Source organism: Cryptomeria japonica, chromosome 9 (genome assembly GCF_030272615.1).
Source record: "Cryptomeria japonica chromosome 9, Sugi_1.0, whole genome shotgun sequence".
NCBI classification, from domain to species: Eukaryota; Viridiplantae; Streptophyta; class Pinopsida; order Cupressales; family Cupressaceae; genus Cryptomeria; species Cryptomeria japonica.
The window spans coordinates 738,588,867-738,614,246 of NC_081413.1; the positions used below are offsets into that span (position 1 = coordinate 738,588,867).

Consider the following 25,380-nt stretch of genomic DNA (forward strand, 5'->3'; position numbering starts at 1 on the left):
GTGATGGAAGTGGATTCTTAAACATAAGATGATCATTATTTGTAATTTTTGGGTCATGTCCTTCAATTTCAATCTTGCCTTGGTCAATAAGATCCTGAACAAGATCTTTCAATCTGTGACAATTGCTTGTTTTATGCCCTTTCCCTTGATGGAATTCACAATGTTCATTATCCCTACACCATGAAGGTTTAACCCAAGGTTCGTAATTGGATGTCTTTGGTAAGGTCACTAGATTTGAAGAGACCAACTGACGTAATACTGTTTCAATAGGTTCCAGTAAGGGAGTGTATGTACGTTTTGGTTTATAATTTTGTTGGTGTTGTCTTGGTTCTTCTTGCGGTATATTGTGTCCTTGATTTGGGGGAGCAACCGTGTTATTGTTAGAAGGGGGGTTTTGCCCTGCAAATCGGACCATAGGTTGTGCACTCTTGATAGTCCTTGCATCTACAACCCCGTCATTGACGATGTTTTTATTTTTATTCCAGAAGTTAGGTTTATCACTGTTGAATTGCGGCCGAGGGGCATCTTTGGGTTCATTGTATATTTTGATAAGCCCCTTTTTGATGAGGGCCCGTTCACATTTTAAACCTTGGGTGATCATGTCATTAAAGGACTCAGTGCCTTTCATGTCTAAATGAAATTCCATTTCTTCGTTCAAGTTGGAAATAAATATTTCCACTAGCTCTCTTTCAGGTAGCTGAAGGGAATGTCTGCTAGACATTTGTCGCCATCGTTGCAAGAAAGCTGAAAGTAGCACCCCTAGTTTTTGCTTGGTGTTACATAGATCGACCATGGTGATATCGCGTTCAATGTTATGTGAGTAATGTGCAATTAATTTCTGGATTAGTTCTTCGAATGTCCTAATGCCGCCTGCTAGTCGGGAAAACCATGATGTGGTTGTTCCTCCCAAACTTTGAGGAAAGAGTCGCATTAGGTATGTGTCCTCATATGTCACTTCTAGGAAATTTGAATGAAACTCTCTAACATGATTGCGAGGGTCTCCTTTTCCTCGATACTTTTCAAACTTAGGTGCTTCAAACCCTCGTGGAAAAGGTGGCATATGTAGGTTCCTATCAAAGGGATAGGGACAAATATTATTAAGTGAAAACTGGTTTGTTTTCACACCACTGTGAGTTGTTGGGTGAGATTCTCAACTTGTTTCCACAACATGTCAATGTCATTTGGAGGAGGAGGAGGTGGGGGATTTCCTTGATTAAGGTTGTATCTGATGTGATCTCGACCTCTTCTATCCTCATTACGACTTTGGTGTTCTGATGCTTGCCTTAGTTGTGTTGTATCAAAATCAGAGGGTAGTTTGGCTCCCTCTTGGGTAAGTCTTAAAAAGTGAGCATTAGCGTTGCTCTTGAGTATTTCATCAAAAAGTCAATTAAAGAGAGTGTTGTGCTGTGCCCTTTCAATTGCTGCAGGAGTAGGAGTACTTGGATTTTCATCATTTGGGTTTCCTCCAAGGGCTTCTTGGAATTCATTGAGATTTTCCTCCTCTTCCTCTTCAATTTTGAGTTGTCTGGACCTAGATGTTACCAAAGTCTTATGAATTGCTTGTTGTGTTTGGTTGACAATGTTTGATATGATAAGGTTTAGAGAGGTCTGAGATGTGTTACAGACCCAACTACTTAGTAATGAGAGGATGCACTCATAGACTAGTTTTAACTTGCGTAGAAATGTCTCTTAGGATGAGTTTATCCTAGATGTAGAGACACTCTAAAAAGTGATGTGTTGTATTTGATTCAAGCAATATAAAAAAAAGAACTTAGGACAAGACCTCTTTATGTTTTGAGAGTTGGAACAGATTGATGATGTGTGTGAATGTGAAAATGGATGAAATGTTAACTTCAATAGAAACTCTGTGTCACAAATGAGACAAATTCTTCCTCTTCTCTTTCAGAGGTTGGTGGTTCTTCCCTAGCTGAGTTATATGTAATGCAAATGTCTGTAAAGAAGGAAGGATTGATTTTGCCTCCTTTATTTTTATGATAACTCAAAGCTCTATATTGAGTAAAAGCTCTACGGTTTAAAGACTCTTGATCAAACTAGTTGGATTTTCCTTGAAGATATAGACGCATGTGACGTAAGAAGGTTCTATGTGAGACAAAGATTTGTCTATTGAGATAGAAGAATTTCCTTCTTTTGATGAAAGCCTTTGAGCTCAATGGTCTTTTCTTCAAGTTGATATGTTGATGAATATTCTTCCTTCTCAAAATGTGAATAATGGTCATATAATTTGATACTTTGTTTTTGATCTTTGTCAAATGTTGGTGTTTTGAAAATTCTATGTTGGATGAATACTTATTTTGGAATTTGGTTTATTTATTTATTTTTCTTTGACAAGAAAACAAAGCAAGCACACAAACACAAGAATGTTGCCTCAAAAGGCACAAATAAGTGTGGGTCTAAATCAACCCAATCTTTGGACTTTTATGACCCTTTCTTTCCAAATGTTTTTGAGTATGTTTTTCCAAAAAAAGCCTGAAGTCGGCTCAGTTTATCACTGGTCTTGACACAAAATGAAGACACTTCAAACGCACTTTATCCCTCAAGTCAAATGGCCATTTGCGATAATTTCAGCCCACATCTTGATATTTCTTCAACTTTGGTACTACATACCTTATGAATCTCGTCGTGGCAGGTAAGGATGTGATATACTACGTCTTGCACGAGCATAACAAATAGATGATCCCTATGATGGGGGAGTCACCACTTTTATCAAGCTACAAGTAGCCTTTCAAAAAACTATGTTTCTACTCAAGGAAATATGTATGGTGAGTATCTTGGGAGCAAAACCATCTATGCTCTTGCACTGAACTTCTCACAAATATCCTCAATCAATAGAACAGCTGGGCTACTACATAAAGGTGTTTAGTAATTTTCGATGTCTTTGGACATAAGTTCATTATGGAGTGACTCACTTAAGAGCCTTGTAACTTGTGGTGGGGCCCATTTGTCCTTTCGGCAAGTTACATTATAGGAACAACTATACCCAAGGCTACAACTTTCGCTCACACCTGATTTCTATAGTGGCTCGAAGGATTTACCGTGCAAGGTCGTTCCCAAGAGTGATGCGTCTCTTGGTAGGCCTCTTTTAAAAAGATAAACTTTTGAGTGTTACTAACACTTTTCTCTTGTGCCTAGGACCACGAAAGCCAAGGGAGAGGATAGTGTGTGTTAGAAGTAGGACCACTCGACAAAACTGTTTGCACAAGTGTGCTAATCACAAAAATCACTTGTTCTTTTTAACCTTTTTTTATCGCAATGTGATCTAACTATTTGGAGATGTTGCTCCAACAATCAAGGTGTTCTTTTTAACTTCAAAGGAAAAATGTTGAGTAAACTAGGAAATTGAAATCCTGGTCAACTGAATTTGAAATGCGTACGCTTGAAGTAAATTGCCTTGAAACATGAAAACCTTTGACAAGTTGATTGTTCTTTCTACTTGCACAAAAATTGAAGTGTTGATTGTGATTTGCCTTAAGTTTGATGCAAGAAATGAAGTTTGTTTGTTGATTTTAAGCACCAAAATAAGTGAATCCTAACTTGCAATGAAAGAAAATTTGTGGGATTTTGAGTTTGTTGTTCTTTTTAACTTGGACAAATGAAGTTTGTTTTAAGCCCAAATAAAAGTTGTGTTTCTTTTTAAGAACCCAAAATGAAGTATGAGTTTAATCTTTAAGCCAAAAAGAAAATGAATTCATTTTATCCAACTTTGAAAAACAATAAAGTTTAAAGAAATAAATTCAAATGCTTTCTACTCTAAACTCCTTCACCCTGCACAAACAATCAAACAGTTAAAAATATGAAATGAAGTATAAGTGGGCTTCCACAAGCCTAAGTTTTGATTTTCGGATACAAGGTATAAAATTTACAACTCTCTGTTACAATAGCGTCACTCTGTGTAAACATAGAAGCGTTATTTAACACGAAAGTGCTATAACTTACAGATGCACTAAACTAAGGTTAATAGCACTAAACTTATTACAAATGTGCTAAAAGATTCTGTCGGACATAAATAAATTCTGTCAAGTAGGGAATGCAAATGTACTAAACTAAGGACAAAGGCACTACTCTATAAGCAAAAGCGCTAAACTACAGGCAATATCGCTATTTCCTAGACAATAACGCTATTCTGGTGAACAAAAGTGCTAAAGCACAAACTTTTGTAAGCACTAAAGCGTGTTCAAAGCGCCAAAGCGCAACTTGTGTGGCAATTAAAATAAAAAAAAATGTTAGTAGTTTAAAAAAATTTTGGTGTTGGATTCACATCGGGTTCACCAAATGATGCTCTCCAAAATGGAAGGATTAGTTAGGATAACCAAACACAAACAACAAGCAAGAAACCAATTATTAGTGTTAGAAATCACAAGCAAAACACTTTCCTGAGTAAGCATATCAAGAAAGACACTACAAAATAGATAGAAAGCTTAATAAATCTAAGAAATGCTACTAAACACCTCCAAATGCTCTCTACCATGTTGGTAGCTTCTCCTTCCTTGTTCCTCTCCTCTCCAAGTTCCAAATAAGTGTAGCTCTCAACAACTTTTTGCACTATGGATGCCTTATGGAAGTTCAAGATTGAATATGATTAATCTATGCTATGCAAGTGTAAAACAAACTAATATTAGATGCTATGAAATAGAAATAATTTATTTTAGTCCAAAATAACAATATATTAGTGATTTATGCTAAATGCTCTTCTCTAAAATTGACTATAATGTAAATGCATACAAGTTTTTCAGGATCTGGATTATGAAGAAATGGGCTCTATTTATAAAAAAAATGGAGCAATGGATGGTTGAGATTGAGTAATCTCAACAAGGGTCAAGATTGAATGGTTTATGATCCATGTGAAGACTTTCAACCCAATCCCAGGATGACAAGTGTCAACATGAGATGGGTTGAGAGAAGAGGGAAGAAACATTAAATGCTTGACATGACCTGAGGGTTAACCTGGGAGGTAAGGTTAAGGTTGAGTTGAATGGATAAATTCATTATTCAAGGAATAATGCTTTTATCCAATGTATAAACTCTTGTGCAAGAGTTAATGAGGATAACCATGGTCAAAGCAATAAATGTTTGAGGAGACACATGGGTTACATGAGGGTTGAGTTAGGGGTCAAAGTCCCCAACCACGGGTGCAAGTGGATTTAACCATAAATGGTCATGTAAGAGCCATTAGTGGTTTAGAAGACTTTAGAGATTAGCTTGTTGAACACATCAAGCCTTAAATACTTTTCAAAGACTTTGAAGTCTTTGAGAAGTGACTCCAAGTTACTTAGGAATGTGACAATAACTAGGGGATAGATTAGGCTAATTAGGAAGGGGTTAGAAGAATCTAGAAGGGGATTAGGATTGCAAGTGAGTTTGGTGGGTGAGGGAAAATAAGATTTTTATTAAAATAAAATTCATTTATTTCAACAAATAGGTGTTTTAGGAGAATGCAAGTGGGGGGGATTTTAATAATTTAAATAAATATTTTATTTAATTTATTTAAAAGAAAAAAGAGGGTTAAATGAAATAAATAAGATTTATTCATTTAATTGATTGTGAATTTGGTTTAATGAATTAATTAATATAAATTGAATAATTTATTTAATTAATAGGAGAATGTTTGAAGATGAATTAATTAAATGTTAATTTAATTAACTGATGGCTAGTGGGTTTTTAATCAAATAAATATCAAATATTCATTTAATTAAACTGGATAGATTTATGTGACTACAGTAATAATAGAATGTTCCAACAATAGTAGCTAAGGGACTTCGCATGCCTTCTCAATGGCTAGATATGTGGGTTAGGCAATTAATGTGTGATAACTAGAGAAGCCAATATTTTGAAGCATTTTTTAATAACCTAAGGATTAATAAATTCAAATAGAGCATATGTCCTAATTGATAAGTTGATCTAATAGTTGACATTAGGCATCAACTCTCGACACAAAGTGCAATGAATTTGCCAACAATTTCCTTTTATATATGACACTAAATTCGAAACATGTTAGATATGGTCCAATATGAAATTATGAGATTATATTGTTGTAAGAATGTGTCAAAAAAAAATCAGTCTTATTAACCTATTTTTTGTAGGACCCACTCAATTTTAACTAACATTAATGAATGTTTAGAATGGGAATAATCTAGCATAGATTCAATTGAAAGAGAATAATATTTTGCAAGGCGTAAGTGAATTTGCATCAACATCATAGAATAATCAAGTCTATTGATACCTAGTATACAAATTTGACCAAATGTACCAAATTGGAGATGTGTTTTGATGACCAATATTTGGTTCATAAAGGAACAATTTATTACACAAATAGAAGAATGTCTCTCTTTTGCTAAATGTCCATGGAAAATGGCCTTGTTTGTTAGAGGCCATCTCAACATATTGAAGTTACCATTAAGAACCCATAGTCAAAGTAAAGTCCTTCTAACTACGTCATTTGAGATATATATTGACAAGCCAAAGGTCATATTATTATTGTTGAAATGACCAATAAGGCTTTATTATTTGGGTCACAATTCTATGAATAATATAGTGGGTTTTCCACTAGGCATCAATGAATGTTACCATGCCACCTCGAATTTGTTCATGATTATTTTCAAAATAATTACTATATAAGCATAAGACATGATGCAAAACTAAAAGAAAAAGACCAACAAAATTAATCTCTTAGACATAAAGGATGTTTAGAGAGGAAATTCCCTATCAAAATCTCCACCCATGAGTCTATGGGTTGGTTTTGTTATACTCCTTATATTGCATGAGATGCAATTCATGGGAAAAGAGGCCTTGAACACATTTCCTTGTCATCCAACCCTTGCAATGTAAAAACTTGATATGGTCAAAACCCTTTCAGCACTATGAGAGAAGGCTCCAAATTGCATTTCCCTTTTCTTAGGAACATATTCTCCTTTGGCATCTTTGGTGTTGGGGGGAAAGAAATGGGTTGATGGGATATGAGATCACCTTCCTCTCTTTGGTTGTGGCATTATAGAACTCCAAATTTCAACAAGGAACTTGAACACTGACTAGAAGGGGAGTTCTTGAGAATTGAGGCTTATTGACCTCTTTGATAGACTCATCTTAGGGGTGGATAATAACTATTTGTATTTCAAGTGATTGCTTTGCTTTATTGTTGGCTTGCAATCGAGAGGACGAAGATGATATTTGCCAATTTGTTGTTGCCCTAAATCTTGAGCTGTTTATTATTATGACCTAGTGACCAAAAACATAATTGCTAGGTGCAAGAGTTGGATATAATTTTATTAGGCCTTATTGCAATTGTTTTTATAAATTCCAACATTAGTAAAGTAATCTTTAGTTTTTCTTGCCTTATTAATTGGAGGCTAGTTTGGACTTGTATGTAGCTAGATGAAAATGTCTAATTTGAGGTTAAAGGCTTGGATTGAAAAGAAAGTGTTAGGTATGTTGGTATACAAATACATTGCACATGACACTATATATCAATGATTTATTATAAATATTGGTTGTGGTCAATTTATGCATAAACTCCATATTGCAGCTCAAACAAATAGAAACCTTTGGGTTCAACAAATACAATTGTCCCAAGAGAGGAAGTAATTTGATGAAGGAACAACATGTGGCATGGGTAAATCATGAGATTTAAGATAGATAGGCACCTTAAGAGCTTGTTGGTCAGACACAACAAAATCCCTTATTTTAGGGAAAAAGATAAGTAACAAGGTATGTACATAGTAGTCTACAACAAAGGACTATGCTTGCATGGTTGGTTTCCATTAAGTGGAAGAGAAAGACATCTTTAGTTAAATTTTAGATGACATCTAGCTTAATCTTATGGGAAAACCTACACAATGTTTATCTAGTTGTGAAGTGCAAATTATGACTAGATACTCAACCCATTTGCTCTAGTTCTTACATGACACACAATTGTTAAAATAACTAATGAATGCAAGTTCCTTAACCCATTTACGTGCATCATCAAAATTTGAAACTTGAAGAACATTATTTGATAGATAACAAAAGATATATTTTGTTGCTCTATTGCTCAATCCTATGAAAAAGGAAGCAAGGGATATAAGTATTGAAACCAAACCAACCCCCTTGCCTACTCTCCAAAACTCAATGATGTTCCTTTAAACTATTTTTTAAACAATATTCACTCTATTGTGGGCTTCAACCCTAGCCTGCATGATCAACAAAGGAGGCTTAAGTCTTGGGTATGCTCCCCAAGGTCTTGGGTTCGATTCCAAGGTTCAGATTCAAGCGATGCACTTGTCTTGTGAGCGTGCGTGCTCGTGCATCCCCAGGGCAGATTAGTCTCGCCCCAGCTTGCCTTAGGTACCCAAAATACGGACTGCTGGACGCTGGACTGGATCACGGGGATACCCACTAGATAAACAAAAATAAAAAAATATTCACTCTGTTGTATTTGAATGTGAGTTATCTTCAAGAGTTAAACCACAATATCTTTACCCTAAAGAACTAAGGGTACGTAGCAGGATAAAAATTGCCGCTTCAAAAAGAGAGAACACGATCGAATTCGTTTTAGCTGAATTTTGCAGGCCATCCTGTCCACGTTGAATAGAAACGGTCCATGAAAGGGCATTTTTGATATTGAATTTTACTTAACAGATGTGCAAGATTCCTAAAGACACTCTTCTTAAGCTATGTCACAGAAGTTGACCCACCAAAAACTTTGGAAGTAGCGTTCTCAATGGCGTTGATGAGCGACAAGAAGAAAAAATTGTTGCAACCTCTGTTGAACCAAATAATAAAAATCAGCAGCAGAAGTATAGATGTTGAAAGGAAATGGGTGCAATGGGAACCCAATATCTCTTGTTCTGCAAAGCGGGTTCCAGTTTTATTCTTCTTTTACACAAGAAGGCTTAGCAGCTACGCTGCCTCTTTCTCGCACTTGAGAGATAACGTGGATAACTATGAGGGCAGAGGAGTAAGAAAAGAAGAAGAAGAAGAAGAAGAAGAAGAAGAAATAATCAAACAAGCATGTGGGTTGCTGCAACAGAAAAGGTGGGTCCAAGCCCAATGTGCAATAAGGTCACTCGTTCTCCTAAAGACATGCAATACAACTACCCAGTCTATATTTAAAGCAATCATGACTGCTCCACAATCAAAACCAGCACTTTTGAACTTGGTGATCAAGGCCTATGCTGAGGTCAAGATGGCGTCAGAAGCTGCAGACACCTTTTCCCTCATGAAAGATAATGGTATAGTGCCCTCTCTTTCCTCCTGTAGTTTCCTTCTCGAAGCTTTGGTTGTGTCTAGACAAACCGAAAGGGCTTGGGAAGTTTTCTCTGAGATGATGTCAATGGGCATTAGTCCTGATTTGTTTGGTTTTAATAAAATGCTTCAAGCTTTCTCCAAGGAAGGGCAACTAGATGCTGCCATTGCGTTGTTGTCTAGAATGAATGAATTGGATCGCAAGCCTGACGCATTTTCTTACAATGTAATTATCACTGGTCTGTGTAAAAAGAGGCAAATGGAACAAGCAGGAAGACTTTTTTGGGAAATGGTAAACAGGAGTGTGGTTGCTAATCATATAACTTATAATGTACTGATTGATGGTTATTGTAAATCTGGGAATCAAGATGGAGCTTTTGAGATTCTGAAACACATGCTTGCACAAGGTCTGAGGCCCGATTTAGTGACCTACAATTCCTTGATTAATGGGCTCTGTAAAAGTGGTAGGTTAGAGCAAGCCAAAGGGACTATAAATGAGATGCACGAGCATGAATTGGAGCCAGACCGTGTCACTTACTACACATTGATTGATGGGTACCTGAGACATGGAGATGTACACGGTGCTTTAGAGCTGCATAGCTTAATGATAAGAAAAGGTATTCAAATTGATATTTTTAGGTACAGTATTTTGTTGAATGCACTCTCCAAACAAGGCAAAATGAGGGAGGCAAAAGATATTTTTAATGAAATGATTGGAAAGGGTTTGATTCCTGATAGAGTTGTTTATAACACTCTCATCGATGGGTATTCAAGGCTAGGGAATACTCGGGAAGCTCTTTGTTTACGCCAGGAGATGGGAAGAAGAGGCATTGTGCCTAATGTCATTACTTACAACGCACTAATCAAAGGCCTCTGTAGGAAACTTATGATTGGAGAGGCAATACATCTTTTAAAAGAGATGTACACAATGGGTTTGGTTCCTGATGCCGTTACATATAATACGCTGATTGATGGGCATGGTAAGAGTGGCAATATGCAGGAAGGCTTTTACCTGCTTGAGGAGATGCAGGAAAGGGGTGTTGCACCTGATGTCGTAACATATGGTGCATTGATAAATGGATTGTGTAAGGAAGGCAGGTTGCATGAAGCTGAAGAAATTTTGAAGGAGATGGCGAGTAGAAATGTAGCACCAAATATACAAGTGTATAACACCCTTATCAATGGTCATTGCAGGTCTGGTAACATACAGGACGCTTTCAGTTTACAGAGAGAAATGCAGAGAATTGGCATTATGCCTAATCTTGTTAGTTATAACTCTCTTATAAATGGGCTTTGCAGAGAAGGCAAGATGCTGGAAGCAGAAGCTCTTTGGAATGGACTTGCCGATCGGGGTTTGATACCAGATATTGTAACCTATAACTTGATGATTGATGGGTATGCAAGTTCAGGTGATACCTATAAAGCACTTAAGCTATATGAGGAGATTGAAAAGAAAGGACTTGAACCAACTGTAATGACCTATCATGCATTGATGAATGGGCTCTGCAGGGAAGGTAAGATGCAGAAAGTAGAAGAAATATATAAATTGATGCTAGAGAAAAATTTACTTCCAGATGCAATAACATACAACTTACTCATTCATGGCTACTCCAAATCTGGTGATCTTTGTAAGGCATTTCACTTGTTTGAAGAAATGAAAGAATGTAAGCTTTTGAAAGATGAAATAACATACAATGGTTTACTAAAAGGGCTCTGTATTGAAGGGAAGATGCTGAAATCAAAAGAGCTTTTCATTCAAATGGCAGAGAATGGAGTGGTTGCCAATGCTAATACTTACAATATACTTATCGATGGGTATTCCAGGGTTGGTAATGTCATCGAAGCTTTCAAGCTGCATAGAGAAATGGTAGACAAGGGTCTCACACCCGATGTACTTGTGTACAGTGAACTGATCAATGGCCTTTACAAGGAAGGCAGAACACAAGAAGCAGATCTACTCTTAAGAGAGATGCGAGAAAAACACTTTATCCCACCTAACTTTACCATAAAAAGATCAATTGATATGAATAACATGTTTTAGTGGACTGAAAACTACTTGGTGAAGTTTTGAGGATTGCTCCTTAAATTAATGCTTTCTCAAAAGATGCGCTGCTAAAGCTTCTATCAAGCACACCAGTTTGGCTAGTGAAGCTTGCCAGGTAATTAAAGAGGAAACCTGCAGAGAGTGCTCTGTACCTTAGTGAAGTAAAAAGAAACTACTTGATGCATAGGCGCAAACATATGCTGATGTTCGCTGACAGGACAGTGTTTATTATAGACAAGGTACAGAAACAGTTTGAGCACTGTGATAATGAGCATTAGCAAGACGCGAGAGGTAAAAGTAAACTGCACTGTTTTTGTCATTAACGGCTAATATGAAGCCATCTAAGGAATGGGCTATCAATTTATTAATAAACAGGCAGGATCAGAACTTTAAACACTTCTGTAATTTTTAAAATTGAAAGTCTCATCAGTGTGAAAAACAAGCTTGGAATGGTTGGATCAAGGAATATTTTGAACATGTCAATATCCATCAAGGTTTGTGATGTGCGCCCCTGAATGTCACTGCCATGCATCTAAACCTTTCAAGTGAAGAACACAATTGCACAGGTGAGAATGTTAGACCACAGTAACATGTTAGGCTTTCTCTTCAATAAAAAATTCTTTATTTGTTCAATTTTTCTGTCTTTGATATTACTTTTAAACATAGTACCTTCACATATACTCATATAGTAGTTTCTCAATTTCAGGTAGAGGTTGTTTTCCTTCTCGTGTGAAAGTGGATATTTTGAGCGAAGCAAGCTGTCAGATAAGAGTCGGTAACAATTTTTAGGTGCGTAGAAGCTTTGTGGAGTTCAAGTAATAGAAAATATATCTCATTTTCTTCTTAGTGTTGCCTTTCCATAGCTTAGTTTGGTGGTTTTGCCTCATGGGCTCTCTCCATTACTGTGCCATCTTGCCAGATTTCTGTTTTTCAGAATTTTGTGCATGTTCATTTAGGATTTCTGTTTGTCTATGGCACTAAACCTGAGGAAATTCGCAGCTAATTGATGCATCTATTGGCATCAGAACAATCAGAATGGTTTATAGAGGATTTCCTTTCAATTTTATGTGAAGTAATGTAGACACAGTTTTATAGAAGAAAAGAGCCCCCTTGGACAGGAGGCAAAGTTTGATCGGTCTAAAGGAGGAGAGAATGGTGACACAAGAACTGAAAAACTTGACCCAATAAAAAGATTCAAGATGCTATACCAAAACAAGGTGCCTAAACGAAGTTTGCAGTTTCAGAGCTTCAACATATAGACTTAGGGAGGGTAAATCTTGTGTGACAAAGATGAAATCTAACCAGCCTTATGGTTGGACTCTGGGAGTCTGGGACACTTGCAGAAGGTGAAGATTGAGGCAAGATGCAGATTGTGGATAACTTGAAGATGATGAACAATTGTAGCCAGATTTACATTAGTGGGTTGCATTTCCAAATAAGTGATGTAACCCTATGCCAGTATAAACTGGGACAAAGACTAGTGAATAGCTTGCCCACAGTATAATGTTGTAGTTCTCTATCTCTGTACAATGTAGCTATGTTTTCTCGAAGTCTAATAAATTTTATTGGCCATGGTTTATCATGCTTACCATGCTGTTATTCCAAGTTATAACTGAGCTTGTTACAGATATGTTGACATTGAAAAACATTCTATTACATACCTATTCGGTGATTGTCTCTCAGATTTTGAGATGGATGAACATACTTTCCATGCACAAAGTTAACTGCACTCTTCTATATCCTAACTTTGCTTTATATTTCCAACATCTCTGTCTATCCTCATATCAGTTCATCTTTATGAATCTTCAAAGTCATTTTTCTCTAAAACTATTTTTCTTTTGGGAACGTTGTTTTCAGGGTTGTGACCAACATCATTGCACTATAGTTAATAGTGTTATTGGAAATACCTCTAAATATAACACAAAGTTTGTTTTTTAAAATATTTATAATAGAGAACAAATCAGAGATATATCATGAGGAGCAGGAGCTTCAGCTGTCCAAAATATCTTTATAACGCACTACATACAGTAACTGCTGAAGTAATATACATGATGAACAGCATCAAAAAAAGGGAGCCTAAGCTAACACATTTACTCCCAGCATCCTTTCACATTACTGCTGGCCTCACAATAGTCACAATCATAGGTACCGATTGGAGGATCTATCATATCCTCAGGGTGTACATCTTCCACCACAGGCTGGTAGCAGTATTTATCCCCATGTTTGGTTCTAACTTTGCCCACATCAAGAGGTTTCTTGCTTTTATTCTTGATATTATGTTTGGTTCTTTCAGAATTTCAAGCTCCTCTTTGTTCAGATTGTATATTCCCTTGGGGAAGAAATTGGGAAATTGGCACTCTTTGTCTCTGTTTTGTACACAATGGTAAGGCCCTCTTTCAGCAAAATCATAAATTTGTCCTTGGAAATGTCCAGAATTGCCAAAACCTGTAACACAACATAGAGGAGGGTGAGTTCACTCTGGAACTCAGTAAGGCACCTTCTTTTGCGTTGGAAAAATCCCTCATTTCTCTTTTTCCAATAAACCATAAAACCTCAGTAGTAAAAACAAGCCAAAAAACATTAAGCTCAATAGAAAATTTCACATAACCAGCAAGAATTTTTGGCCAGTTAAAGCCATCTTTACAATCCCAGCCAATAAGGTTACCAAAAACATGGACCATAGAGAAAAAGCATATTGACAATAAAAAACAGGTGCTCAAATGTCTCAGATAAATTGCACAAATTGCACATTTGGCAGGGATACCAACAGACTTCATTTCAAAGCTAACTGCGAACTCCTTAAGAAGCAAAAACCCCCTGAAACAGGGTTTTTTTGGCTCACCGGACTTGGCCCAAATATGCCCTAATCTAGAAGGCCATGTGTTCTTAGAACAAAAAAGGTTCCAACACTTTGTTTAACCACACAAAAACAACCCTCGTATTAGTCAGCATATAATTAAATTTTTTGACATAAATTTGATTGAAGACAGTACCATTATTGCAAGAAACCAATTTAAGCAGCTTTGAATCTTTACATAAAGCAGGAGGAGAACCCATACTCCACAAAGCTTTCTTCAACACTGAATATGCATATTCTAACTTCAATTGCTCTCACTTCTTCAACACATCATTCTAAAAAATATTCTGAAAAACATGAATCTCTTTATTGGCCCAAGCTTTTGCAGAGCACCCTTGAGTAAGTGCTAAGGGCTTATCAATTATCATTCCAAAACATGTTTTCACAATCCATTTCATGGCCAAAGCAATCCCTTGGACCCTAAGGTCCTTAAGCCCTAGGCCATCCATGCATTTTGGCAAGCAACACCATGCTCATTCAACCACATGCCTTTCACCCCTGCCCAAACCATCAGACCAAAGGAGTCCCTGAGACTTTTCAAAATGGCAATTAGCAAAGAGCAAGTAGAAGAGAAATAAATAGCATGAGAAGCCAAAACCTTATGAATCACTCGAATTCTACCAGCCAAAGAAAGAATGTGAATTTTCCATTTAGAGTGTTTTTTTCTCGATTTTTATGAACAACCATTCCCACATTTCCTTCAAGTTAGGAGAGATAGCAAAGGGAATACCAAGATATCTCACTACCTTATGAGGACCTAGCCACTACCAACCTTGGTCTTCTAGCCACTTAAGAGGATCAACATCCCAACTGAGGATAGAGGACTTACCACTAGATATTTTAGCACCAGAGGCCAAGCAAAAAATATCCAATCTATACAAAACATTATCAAATTTTTTTTTACTCGTTTCAACGAATGGAGTTGTATCATCAGCAAATTGGGCATCCAGCAATTGTTCATTATTGGAAAATCTAATACCATGGACAGGAGGACTAATCAAGTAAGTTCTCAGCACATAGTGAAGAGCATCAGTTCCTAGGACAAAGAGAGTTGGGGCAATAGGACAACCTTGCTTGATTGATCTTTACAGCAAGATGGGGTTAGTAACTTCTCCATTGATGTCTGTCTGAGTAGAAGGAATCTTAAACAAAATATTAATCCATCTACAAAACTTAAAGGGGAAACCAAGAGCCTTAAGCATGTCAATCACAAAAGACCATTTTATTTTATAATATGCATTTTCAAAGTCCAACAGAATCAAAAATTCATTTTGCTTACTTTGATTTGCCCAATGCATGCCTTCCCAACTTGTGATCAAATTCTCAAGAATATATGCTCTTAATGAACCTTGTTTGAGTAACCAAGACCACCTTCCTTAAAGTATTACCTAGCCTAATGGCTAGTGTTTGGCCAATATCTTATAAGATATATTGAGTATGGTGATTGGTCTCCCATTTTTTATAAGACTTTTATCACCCCCTTTAGGAATAAGTTTAATTATTCCTCTATTGATATTCATACCTATAAATCCAATTAGAAATGCTTCATTATAGATCTCAATCAATTATTTCCCAATCAAGTCAAGATTAGTTTTCTAGAATTCTATGGGGAGACCATTCACCCTAAGAGCTTTACCATTTCTGAAAGTCCTAATTGTATTAATTAACTCTTCCTTTGAAATATCTTTCTCCAAAGCAACAATGTCTTTCAGATAGACCTTCAAAGGAATAACCTTCCGGCAAAAGGCTCTAGCCTCAGAAGTTGTGTCATTCACCTCTGAAGAAAAAAAAGTCTTGAAGAAGGAAAAGAAAGCTTCTTTCATAAAATGGTTATCACTAGAGGAAATACCATTGACTTTAATGGGTCCATTCCTCTCTTTGTCACGTTTTTGTTGATAATTTTGAAAAAATACTTGGACCCCTTATCACCTCATGTGGCCATGTCATTCTAGTCCTTGGTGGCTATAGTTTTGAGTCTTCCTCAATAGAGTCCTAGTTTAGATAACCTTGCGTTCAACAACCAAATCACTGTTATTCTTTTGAAGCCCCCCCTCTAAACGAACAAACCTCTCTTGAAGCAAAATTTAAATCTTCCTCCTATCTATGGCTTTCTTATCACCCACAATATTGAACAAATTTCTTGAAAGAGAAACAAGGACTTCCCATTTTTGGATTGTAGAGGCATCCTTATTAAGATTCTTTGACAACTCAGTAGCAACTCTAATACATTCAAGCAATTAGTGTCATTAAGAAGGGATGTGTTAAGCATTGACCTTCTGGGATCCAAACTACTTAGACCAATCACCACACAATGGTCTAACATAGAGGTGGGAAAAAATTAGACCACCCTACCCTTATCATCTTTCTTAAAGGAGAATAAACCTTTATTAGAATAGAATCTATCCAATCTAGAGTAAATCCTCTTACGCTACAACTGATTATTGCACAAGTGAACCAGATATCTTCAAATTCAATTTTCTTCTTTTTCAAGGGCTCAACTAGATATAGAGATCTCTTCATTCTAAACTATAAATAAAGCTCATTACCTTTCCAAAGATTATCTTTACCACCCATCTTATCCTCCTTATATTTCAACCTATTGAAGTCTCCACCAATGAGCTAGGGGACCTATTGTGACGTTTTCACACATTGCCCCTTTGCAAATGGGGACCCCTACTTTTCGTTTTCTAGGATTAGTCTTCTTAGCTTAGTTCTAGGTTAGTGTTGAGTCTTTCGCTATGAACCTTTGCATTGAAGATGTATAGTGGGTCAAGAGGTTAGGAGTTGATCAAGTTTGTCTCTTTAAGATGAATTGAGGTTCAACACTTCCTTTGCCCAGTCAAGGTTTTATCACTTCCACTTCTCCCAGCACTGTCCATGGGTGCCCAAACCCGACCACTCCCCTTCCATCTTACACCCTAACCTCCCTTCACTAACTTCCTTTCCACCTTACCCTTACCCCTATTCTATCCTAATATCCCTCTACCCCTATTCTATCCTAACATCTCCCTACCCCTCATACCTTCTATCTCACACTCCCTTTAACCTACCATCCACACTACCTACCCCTTTACCCCCTTTATTCCCCTAAAATCACCGATTCTAACCCACATCCCATAAATCTTACTTCCTTTATTTCCCTTAGCTTACCTCTACCACACACCTATTAACCTACTCTTTCCACCCTACCTTACCATCTACCCTTTTCCTTTAACTAACACACTGCACCCAAACCCTTCCTTATCATCTTCTACCCCCCCTTTACCGCCTTCCTTACCCCCTTTATCCCCCTTCGTAACTCCTACCTCCCACCTCAACACTTCCTATAACCCCGTATCCACTTTCAATTACCCCTTATACCTCCCACATCCTAAACCTCCCTACCCCTCCGTAGCAGCTTCCCTTACCACTTCCCTCACATTCCTCTCATCACCTTTTTGGACCCCACACACTCTAAAATGGGGAATTAAATAAGTCTTTTAAGGACTCTCCTGCTGGGCCCCACAAAATGAGATGGAAATTTTAAAAGTTTTCACATGTCTTTGCCACATCATTGTTGGGACCCACCAACCACTCCACCAACCACTGTTGGGACCCACCAACCACTGGTAATTTTTTTTTTTTTTCTTTCGAGGACTTTGGCATTGCATGGCCCCACCGAAATTTTGGAGTGAAGAAAAAGTTTCTTAAGACATATTTAAAAGGTAAAACAGAGCATCCACCTCACCATCCCCAGCACATGCCTAAGCCCCTTCAATCCTCGTTAAACCGTGAGGCAAGGTGTGGCAATAAAAGGATAAAGAGCTGGCCTTTGAGTGCAGATGTGTCACTTTGATAGAGATAGAGCAAGAAAGACCCTAATATCCAACGCACATATAAGGGGGACATATCCATCAACAAATTACATCATTGAATAGCCTAGACTCTTCCAAAAAGCAGCATATTCATCTTCCACAGAGCAGAATCTCTTCAATTACAGTGAATTTATTGAATGATATCATCCTCCTCTTGATCAGATTTAGTGAAGAATCACAAAAAATCAGAGGTAAGGGATATGATTTGACTGATGCAGGGTTAAAAATCGGGTCTGATTAGAAGCAGAAGCACTTAATTCATTCAAATTAGATCTCTTTTATTCATATAGAAAGAGGACAGATAAGGATAATATGTACTTTATAATGTTTGATATCTTATTGTTTGTCTTGTAGGTAAAAGCAAAAGGATAGGAATTTCATTGTAGCGTCAGATATGGAGCAACAAGAAGAAGTTTGAGCAAAGATCAGACATTAATGAGAATTTCCAAGCTCTGATTTGATGTTTAGCTAGGAAAAGGAGAATAGGTTATTCATTTCAAACATCAAATAGTGCAGATTGAGAGACAACTCCAACAATAGAACAAATGGATGCTCAAAATCAGACCTACAAGCAGTCAATCAGACCCAAGATGACAAGTATATAATTTAACCAATCCAAGTTATGGTTTGCAAAGGGGTGTGTTCAAAAACTGATCAAGTTGAGAAGTGCAAAGGAGGTTATTCTGATCACTAAATACAAACAAGAGCAATCTGATTGAGTTTCATTAGATTCAGGTCTCTTGCATTAAGATCCAAGCGAAATTTCTCTTTGTGCATTCTCAAGGGTCAAGTGGATATGTCTTCTCATTCAAACGGTTTAAATGCTTAAGGTAGGATTCAATGAAGCAAAGGCAAGTGAAAAGATTGAATGAGGAATTTGGCATTTCGCTCCTGTACCTCTCAAAGGGACAAGAGCGATTTTCACCCTAAGCCATGTACATTGCTCTCAAATAGAGCGAATTCTTCCAAAGCCTCCTTCTTGCTTCCAATTTGGATCAAACTCATGCTCCGAAGCTTTGATGAAGGAGAAATTGACTTATACATGTCTTTGAAAGTGGATTGAAATAAAGTTCAATAATGGAAAAGGAAGAATTTGAGCCAAAATGCTAAATTCGCAGGAGCGAATCACCTAAGAGACTACGTACCTTGCTAAGGAACCAAAGCGAAATTCTTGAGAAGACCTAATTCTTCACCTAGAACATTGAATGAATCCTGCTTGGAGCATGATCTTGATGAGAGAAGGATTGGAAAGACAAGTCTAAGGTGGAATGAATGATCTTGATGAGAGAAAGATTGGAAAGACAAGTCTAAGGTGGAATGAAGGAAATAAGAGCTGAATTGAGTAAAGGAAGAAATTCGCTCCTGACCCTTTCGAAGGTACAGGAGCGAAATCCTTCAAAGGGCCTAATTCCTCACCGAAGACATTGAATGATTCTCATTTTGAGCAATAGAGAGAGCAAATTGACTTGAACATGGCAAGAAAAGGATTCAAAGGTCAAGTCTAGGACAAAGTTAAGTGAAAAGAAGTATGAATTGAGCCTAGAGGAAGAAATTCGCTCTTGACCCTTTCAAAGGTACAGGAGTGAATTTCTCCAAAGCACATGTGTAGCACCTAAGTTGGACAAATCCCTCTTTCCAAGTTCTTTTATATGGATAAAATGACTTGTCTATACATTGAGGAAGCACAATTATGAAGTTTGAAGTATTGAAAAGTGAGCGATCATGAGAAATTTGAGAGAAGTTGATAATTCGCTCCTGTACCTCTCAAAGGGACAGGAGGGAATCACCTAAGAGACTATGTACCTTCCAAAGGTACCCAAGCGAATATGCTAAAACAATGACTTTGCTCCCAAATTCCAAACAAAATTGCCCCCAAGGTGCCTTCTCAGGATGATTCAAGGCTGAAATGGCGTGAGCAAGGAAGAGAAGTGAGTATTTGATCAAAGCCTAAGACATATTTGTCAAGATCGCTCATGTACCTTCCATAGGTATAGTAGCGAAATTTCTTGAAGAGGAGTGTTTTGCTAATTAAGATATCTAAACAAGCCTCCTTGAAGGTGATTAAAGCCTTTGCCGCATCATGAACCTTCTAATGATCATGAAGATTAAGTGTGTTTTCAGTAAATGAGAGAGAAAATTAAGAGCAACTCATAGTTTGCTCATGTACCTTCCAAAGGTACATGAGCGAATTACATTAAGGATCAGTGTTATATTAATGATGGTGCGTTGATAGTTTTCTTCAAGGTGATTTCAAGTGTTCAAACATCCTAAGCCTCATGCAAATCATAAGAACTAAGCATGCCTACATCAAATAGTGATAAAACTTCAGCATCTCCTAGGTTCGCTCATGTCCCTTCCAAGGGTACACAAGCGATTTTGATGTTAAAGGTATGTACCTCTCGAAGGTACAAGGGCGAAAGTGTATTGCATTGTGGTAAAAACCGAATGGAGAGGAGACTAGATGCAAGTCGGCCTAGAGGCAAACAAGGCGGTTTGATGCATTAATAAACCAATCTCATCTTTGGCGCCAAGAGTAAATTTGAATTTCCAATGAAGAAGTCGGCCAGCTTGGGGAAGATACAATTAATTTTATTTATTCAAACAAAGTCATCTTTTCAAGAGAGAGGTGAAGGCGCCTATATAAGAAAGGACACATCTTAGTCATTCATCATTCATTCAAGCACATACTTCTCTAGAGCGCATTTAAGAAGTAGACTTAGGAAGTGAATTTCATCAGCAGATTTCATCAAGTATCAAAGAAGCTGGTTTCAGATCTTAACAAGGAAGGTTAACAATCTTCATGAGCTGAATTCTACAAAGAACAAATTGGAAAGAGCAAACTGCAGCAGCTGATTTGAAGGCGAATTTCAAAACTTAATAAGGCAGGTCAAGACAAATTCAACAATCTTCAAGCCTAGACCCGATTCTCCAAAGTACGAACTTAAGGAGCAATGAATATAATTGATGATTGAGGAGGCGAAATTTAGATTTAAAATGCAAGCTTGTAGAACAACGATCCTCCAAAGGTGAATTTGGTATATTTAAGGTGCAGATCTGATCCTTTGAGGGAGCAAACTCATTAGGATATTCAAAGAAAGGACTGAATTCATCATAGCAAGAGCAAAATTGCTCAAGCAAAGGACAATCTCCCCTAAACCTGCACCTATCAGACCTGCAAATCACATAAAATCAGAGATTATGTCAAATTGAGAGATTGTATAAGCTATATATCATATGTGTTTGATATTCACTTATTTGTTTTGCAGCAAACAGAGGGACCAGATTGGAGGGAGATCGGAACAAGGATCTCAAGAAGAATATATCAACATCAGGTCAAAGGAAGACCTCTGCAAGAAGATCTCATAGACAAATACAAGAGAGTCAAGGAAAGGTACATCTTTCATCAAGTACATCAAGGACGAAGGAGGATCAACAAAAGTCATTGCAAGGGTACGTTGAACATGATCGAAGAAGCAGATAGTTTCAGAAGAGTTAATCAAAGTCCTCTTCTCATCATCATTACATTGAGTGTCAAGAGATATTGCTCAACGCTCCTTAACCAGGCGCAATTGCAAGATTGAGGTGGCGTCCTAGTCACTATTCCTCCAATCAGAGGAACATGTCTAGATGCGCTGTACCTAGTTCATATGTGGATGCACGAACTCCGAGGCACCTACCCCCGTTATCCATTGGTCGAATATTCTAGAGAAGACGTGTCCAAATAATGCAATTATTTCATTGGTCATAATTGAGTTTGTTGTAACAAACCCTAATTAGGGTTTTCATTGTAAAATCTTAGCCATTGATCTCAAATTGATCTAAGCCATTGCATTGTATTGAGAGCATTATAAAAGGCTCAAGCTCTTCATTTTGTAAAGGTTAATAGTTGATGAATAGTCAGTTGAATAGTTAGTAGCAAAGAAATAGTGAATAAATAGCAATTAGAGTAGATTAGAAGAAGGCAAGAAATTGTTGCCTAAATTGTAAATGAACTCCATTTTCATTGAAATTATGGTGAAGTGTGTTGTTTCTTTGCAATATGCATGGTCTCTTGTTGGATCTTCATGTTAGATGGCAAATAATTAGATTGAATGGAGAAAATTGTTGAATGCATTTGTGTAGAATCCGCCTAGTCCATACCACTAGCCTCTTACTGATTGTAAGTGTGCCCTGCATGGTCAACTAACATTAAAGAGCTTAATTTCAAATTGTTATACGTCCATTGTTCATGCATTAACTTGGATGGTGATCAGTGTTTGATGGAAATGATTTGAACTTCTTCAAAATTCCCTTAGAAGATTGCACTGAGCCGGTGTCAAATTGTTCGGTCTTATGGTGAGACCTAGCCTAGTAGGACTCCACCTAGTCATTCATCTATCTTCTTGCATTTTAGGTCCTAGAATAGATTCTCTAAACCCTATGCTTTTGATTTTTCTTTATCTCCCAGTGAGAAGTTAGGACTTAAGTTCCAGCTAATTAAGCATTCAAGCAATCAAATGTAAGTCCCCTTATGATTCCAGCATAATCACATCAAACCAACTATGCTTATCCACATGTAGAGACTCTACATACCAGAACCTTGGAGTTATTTCGATTGATCCTTAGGCAAATCTTCAACATTCAAATAACTTTGTTCAAGAGAGGATAAGATACCTTAGTATTTTATTCTGTGTTCGCATGTGCATAAAAAACACATCAATAGGACCCTAGGAAGTTTAGAAGCCATCCAACTCCACATCTCACTCCTTTCATTGTAATCATTAGAAGTATATAGGGAGCGAACCACAAAAGATTTAGATTCAATCTCAAGAGTGACCTAATCTATTTCATGGAGAGGTTCCCTAATCCACAACAAAATTGGCCCAAATAGATTTAATGAGGGTGGTTGCACCACCCCTACCTTTCTCATGAAGAGTACAAAAAGCCTTTGCAGACTTCGATACAAAACTTAAAACATAATCTTTTTGGAAACCCCGAACCTTAACTTCTTGTAGACATAGAAAATCCAACCTAGGTTTGTCATTGCAAAAGGTTCTAATAATGTATTTCTTATCAAGGGACTCAAGACCTTGACATTCCAACCACAAATATTGTATCTCATCAACAATTAGAAGGGAGGGCAGCCTTATGATTTTAATACAACCTTTCAAAACATTTGGGGTACTTTGTCCACTTTGCGAGCTTTGTCCTCTTTACATTTCTTACCACTCCTTTTCTCAGTCTCAGAACTTTGAGACCTCTTTAATTGTTTCTTCTTTTTCTTATCTTCATTGTCTCTTGGCTCCCTTCGAGTTAGCAAGGCTAAATTAGATTCAATGACAAAGTAGAGAGGACTAATTTTTTTTAGGATTGGCTTTATCAAGTCACTAATGGGGGCACAATCTATGGTCTTTGGAGAGTCATTGTTCAACAACATTTGTTTAGGGTTAGAGGAACCATTGTTGCTTCGAAGTTCTACATGGGCCCTTAAATTTTCAAGAGCCAATTGTTGGGCACTTGGGCAAGGAATATTCAAGCTCACATTCGAATCATTTGCTGGCATATCCTTATTAGAGGCAGGCAGTTCCGCATCTTTAACCACAACTATTTGCCCATCAAATAGGAGGTCAGCGTGTGAGACTTGGTAGTTTCTTCCTTCAACTAGCCCTGTAATTGATAGGGAAATATTCATATTACTTCTAGAGTTGCTTAAGCCTACATCCATTTATACAATAGATTCACTAGTTGGTTCAACAACATTAGATCTATCAACAATATTACCAATTTCCATTTTCTTAGAAAAGACATAAGCTTGATTAGAAGCATTATTCCTATCATTATTACCAATGTGTTTATTTTTATCAACAAATTAGGAGGGTTTTTTTATTAAAAAATTCAGCATTATTCACAAAAACCTTTAAACAATATTTTCTTAAATGCTAATTTATCTTCCAAAGAAAACAAGAATTTAAACTACCCAATAATTTCATTTCACAACAAACAAATTTGGATTCAAGTTGAATAAAAACATCTAAAATATCTTCGAAAGGAAACAAGAAAATTAACACCCTAGCATTCATATGGGGTAGGGTAACCCTTGATTCCTCTACTTGTAATACATTTCCCAAAGGCTTAAGGAAATTAGGCTTAAATTTCCATAATTGAGGTGGAACATTCCTTATATCTAGCCATCTTAGAGTAAATTTTGCACCAACATCATCAACCTTATCCTCTCGTGACTAGGCAATGACCCAAAACATAGATTGATCTAGATTCCAAAGTTCTTTCTTTAAAACTCCATCTTGCATGCCATGACTCTTAAAAACACCACAAACAACCCTTTCTGCAACATTCTACAAAAAGAAACATAAATCCCTAGTTTCTTTCCCCCAACATTAGCTATCCAATCATTTAAAAAAATTCCTTGATTGAAGAAAGAAATCAGCATCAAGACAAACAAAATACAACAATAATCTTGAGTCTTTTCTCTTAATTTCTTATCACTTTGGAACATTTCCAAGTCTGTACAAACTGAAAGAACCCTAGCAAGAGATGGGGCCTTACCATCTCCATTTCCAACCATTCCTCCTTCAACAAAGCCTCCTACTCCCATTGCAAATGCCTAAGCCCCCAGTAAGGATTCATTGTTCATTACTTCAAACACTACAGAGCTCGAAGTTGCTTCATTTTCCACCTTTAACCTTAGAGCTTCCTTATATGATGGTTTCACTTCTGTCAGAGTCGAGGGTTTCTTCAACCAAAGGCTCAATATAAGTAACATAGGCATCCTTAATTCCATCTTCTGGCAAATTAAAGCCACCTCTACCAGAGAGTTACATACACTGACTGATATAAGGGAATTAAGACCATAAAGAGGAAACACAAGCCAAAAATTAATGAGTTGATGTCACCCTCCACTAAACCCCATTGCCAACACTCTTGAGTGAGGATCTTGTACCAACCACAAAGTACAACAAAAACATTCAAAACATAAAATTCACAACCCAAGACTAATGGAAACAAGAATTAGGACCAAACAAATCCAACACAATATATCTAGAAAAAGAGAATGAAGAAGACAAAGATTGCCAAGAGCGACTAAGGATACTAATCTAAGAACATGCAGTGAAAGCAAGAACTTCGAGAAGCAGCAATGGAGTATGACCATTGACTTCCCTAGAGCTCCTATAATCAACCTCCTCATAAGATCCTAATATAAATTTTTCCAAATCTATATTGTGAATGTTAGCCAATGAAACTTTTTTTATATTTAATTATCAAACATGTAGTTCCCAATCAAATAGATGATCAACATTCTTTGCCCTAATCCTACCATTCTAGAAAATTTTCATTGGCATGTCATTGACAAACGATGCAAAGCAAGAACAAAAAAAACGTAAGCCTTTACCCAT

The 25,380-nt window shown here is 37.0% G+C and overlaps 1 protein-coding gene across 3 annotated transcripts; it reads left to right on the forward strand.

Annotated features, from left to right (window-relative positions):
* The first annotated feature begins 8,394 nt into the window (after window positions 1-8,394).
* On the forward strand, window positions 8,395-21,913 carry LOC131038688 (pentatricopeptide repeat-containing protein At5g12100, mitochondrial). 3 transcript variants are annotated; one of them, XM_057971207.2, is made up of 3 exons: window positions 8,395-11,844; window positions 11,985-12,067; window positions 21,256-21,913. In XM_057971207.2, exon 1 carries the CDS (start codon window positions 8,711-8,713, stop codon window positions 11,273-11,275), a length of 2,565 nt encoding a protein of 854 aa, XP_057827190.2. In that variant the 5' UTR covers window positions 8,395-8,710; the 3' UTR covers window positions 11,276-11,844; window positions 11,985-12,067; window positions 21,256-21,913. The 3 variants fall into 3 exon arrangements, with proteins under 3 accessions (XP_057827190.2, XP_057827191.2, XP_057827189.2); XM_057971208.2 differs by lacking the exon at window positions 21,256-21,913 and adding an exon at window positions 12,278-12,864; XM_057971206.2 differs by lacking the exon at window positions 21,256-21,913 and having other exon boundaries at window positions 11,985-12,864.
* The last annotated feature ends 3,467 nt before the right edge of the window (window positions 21,914-25,380 follow it).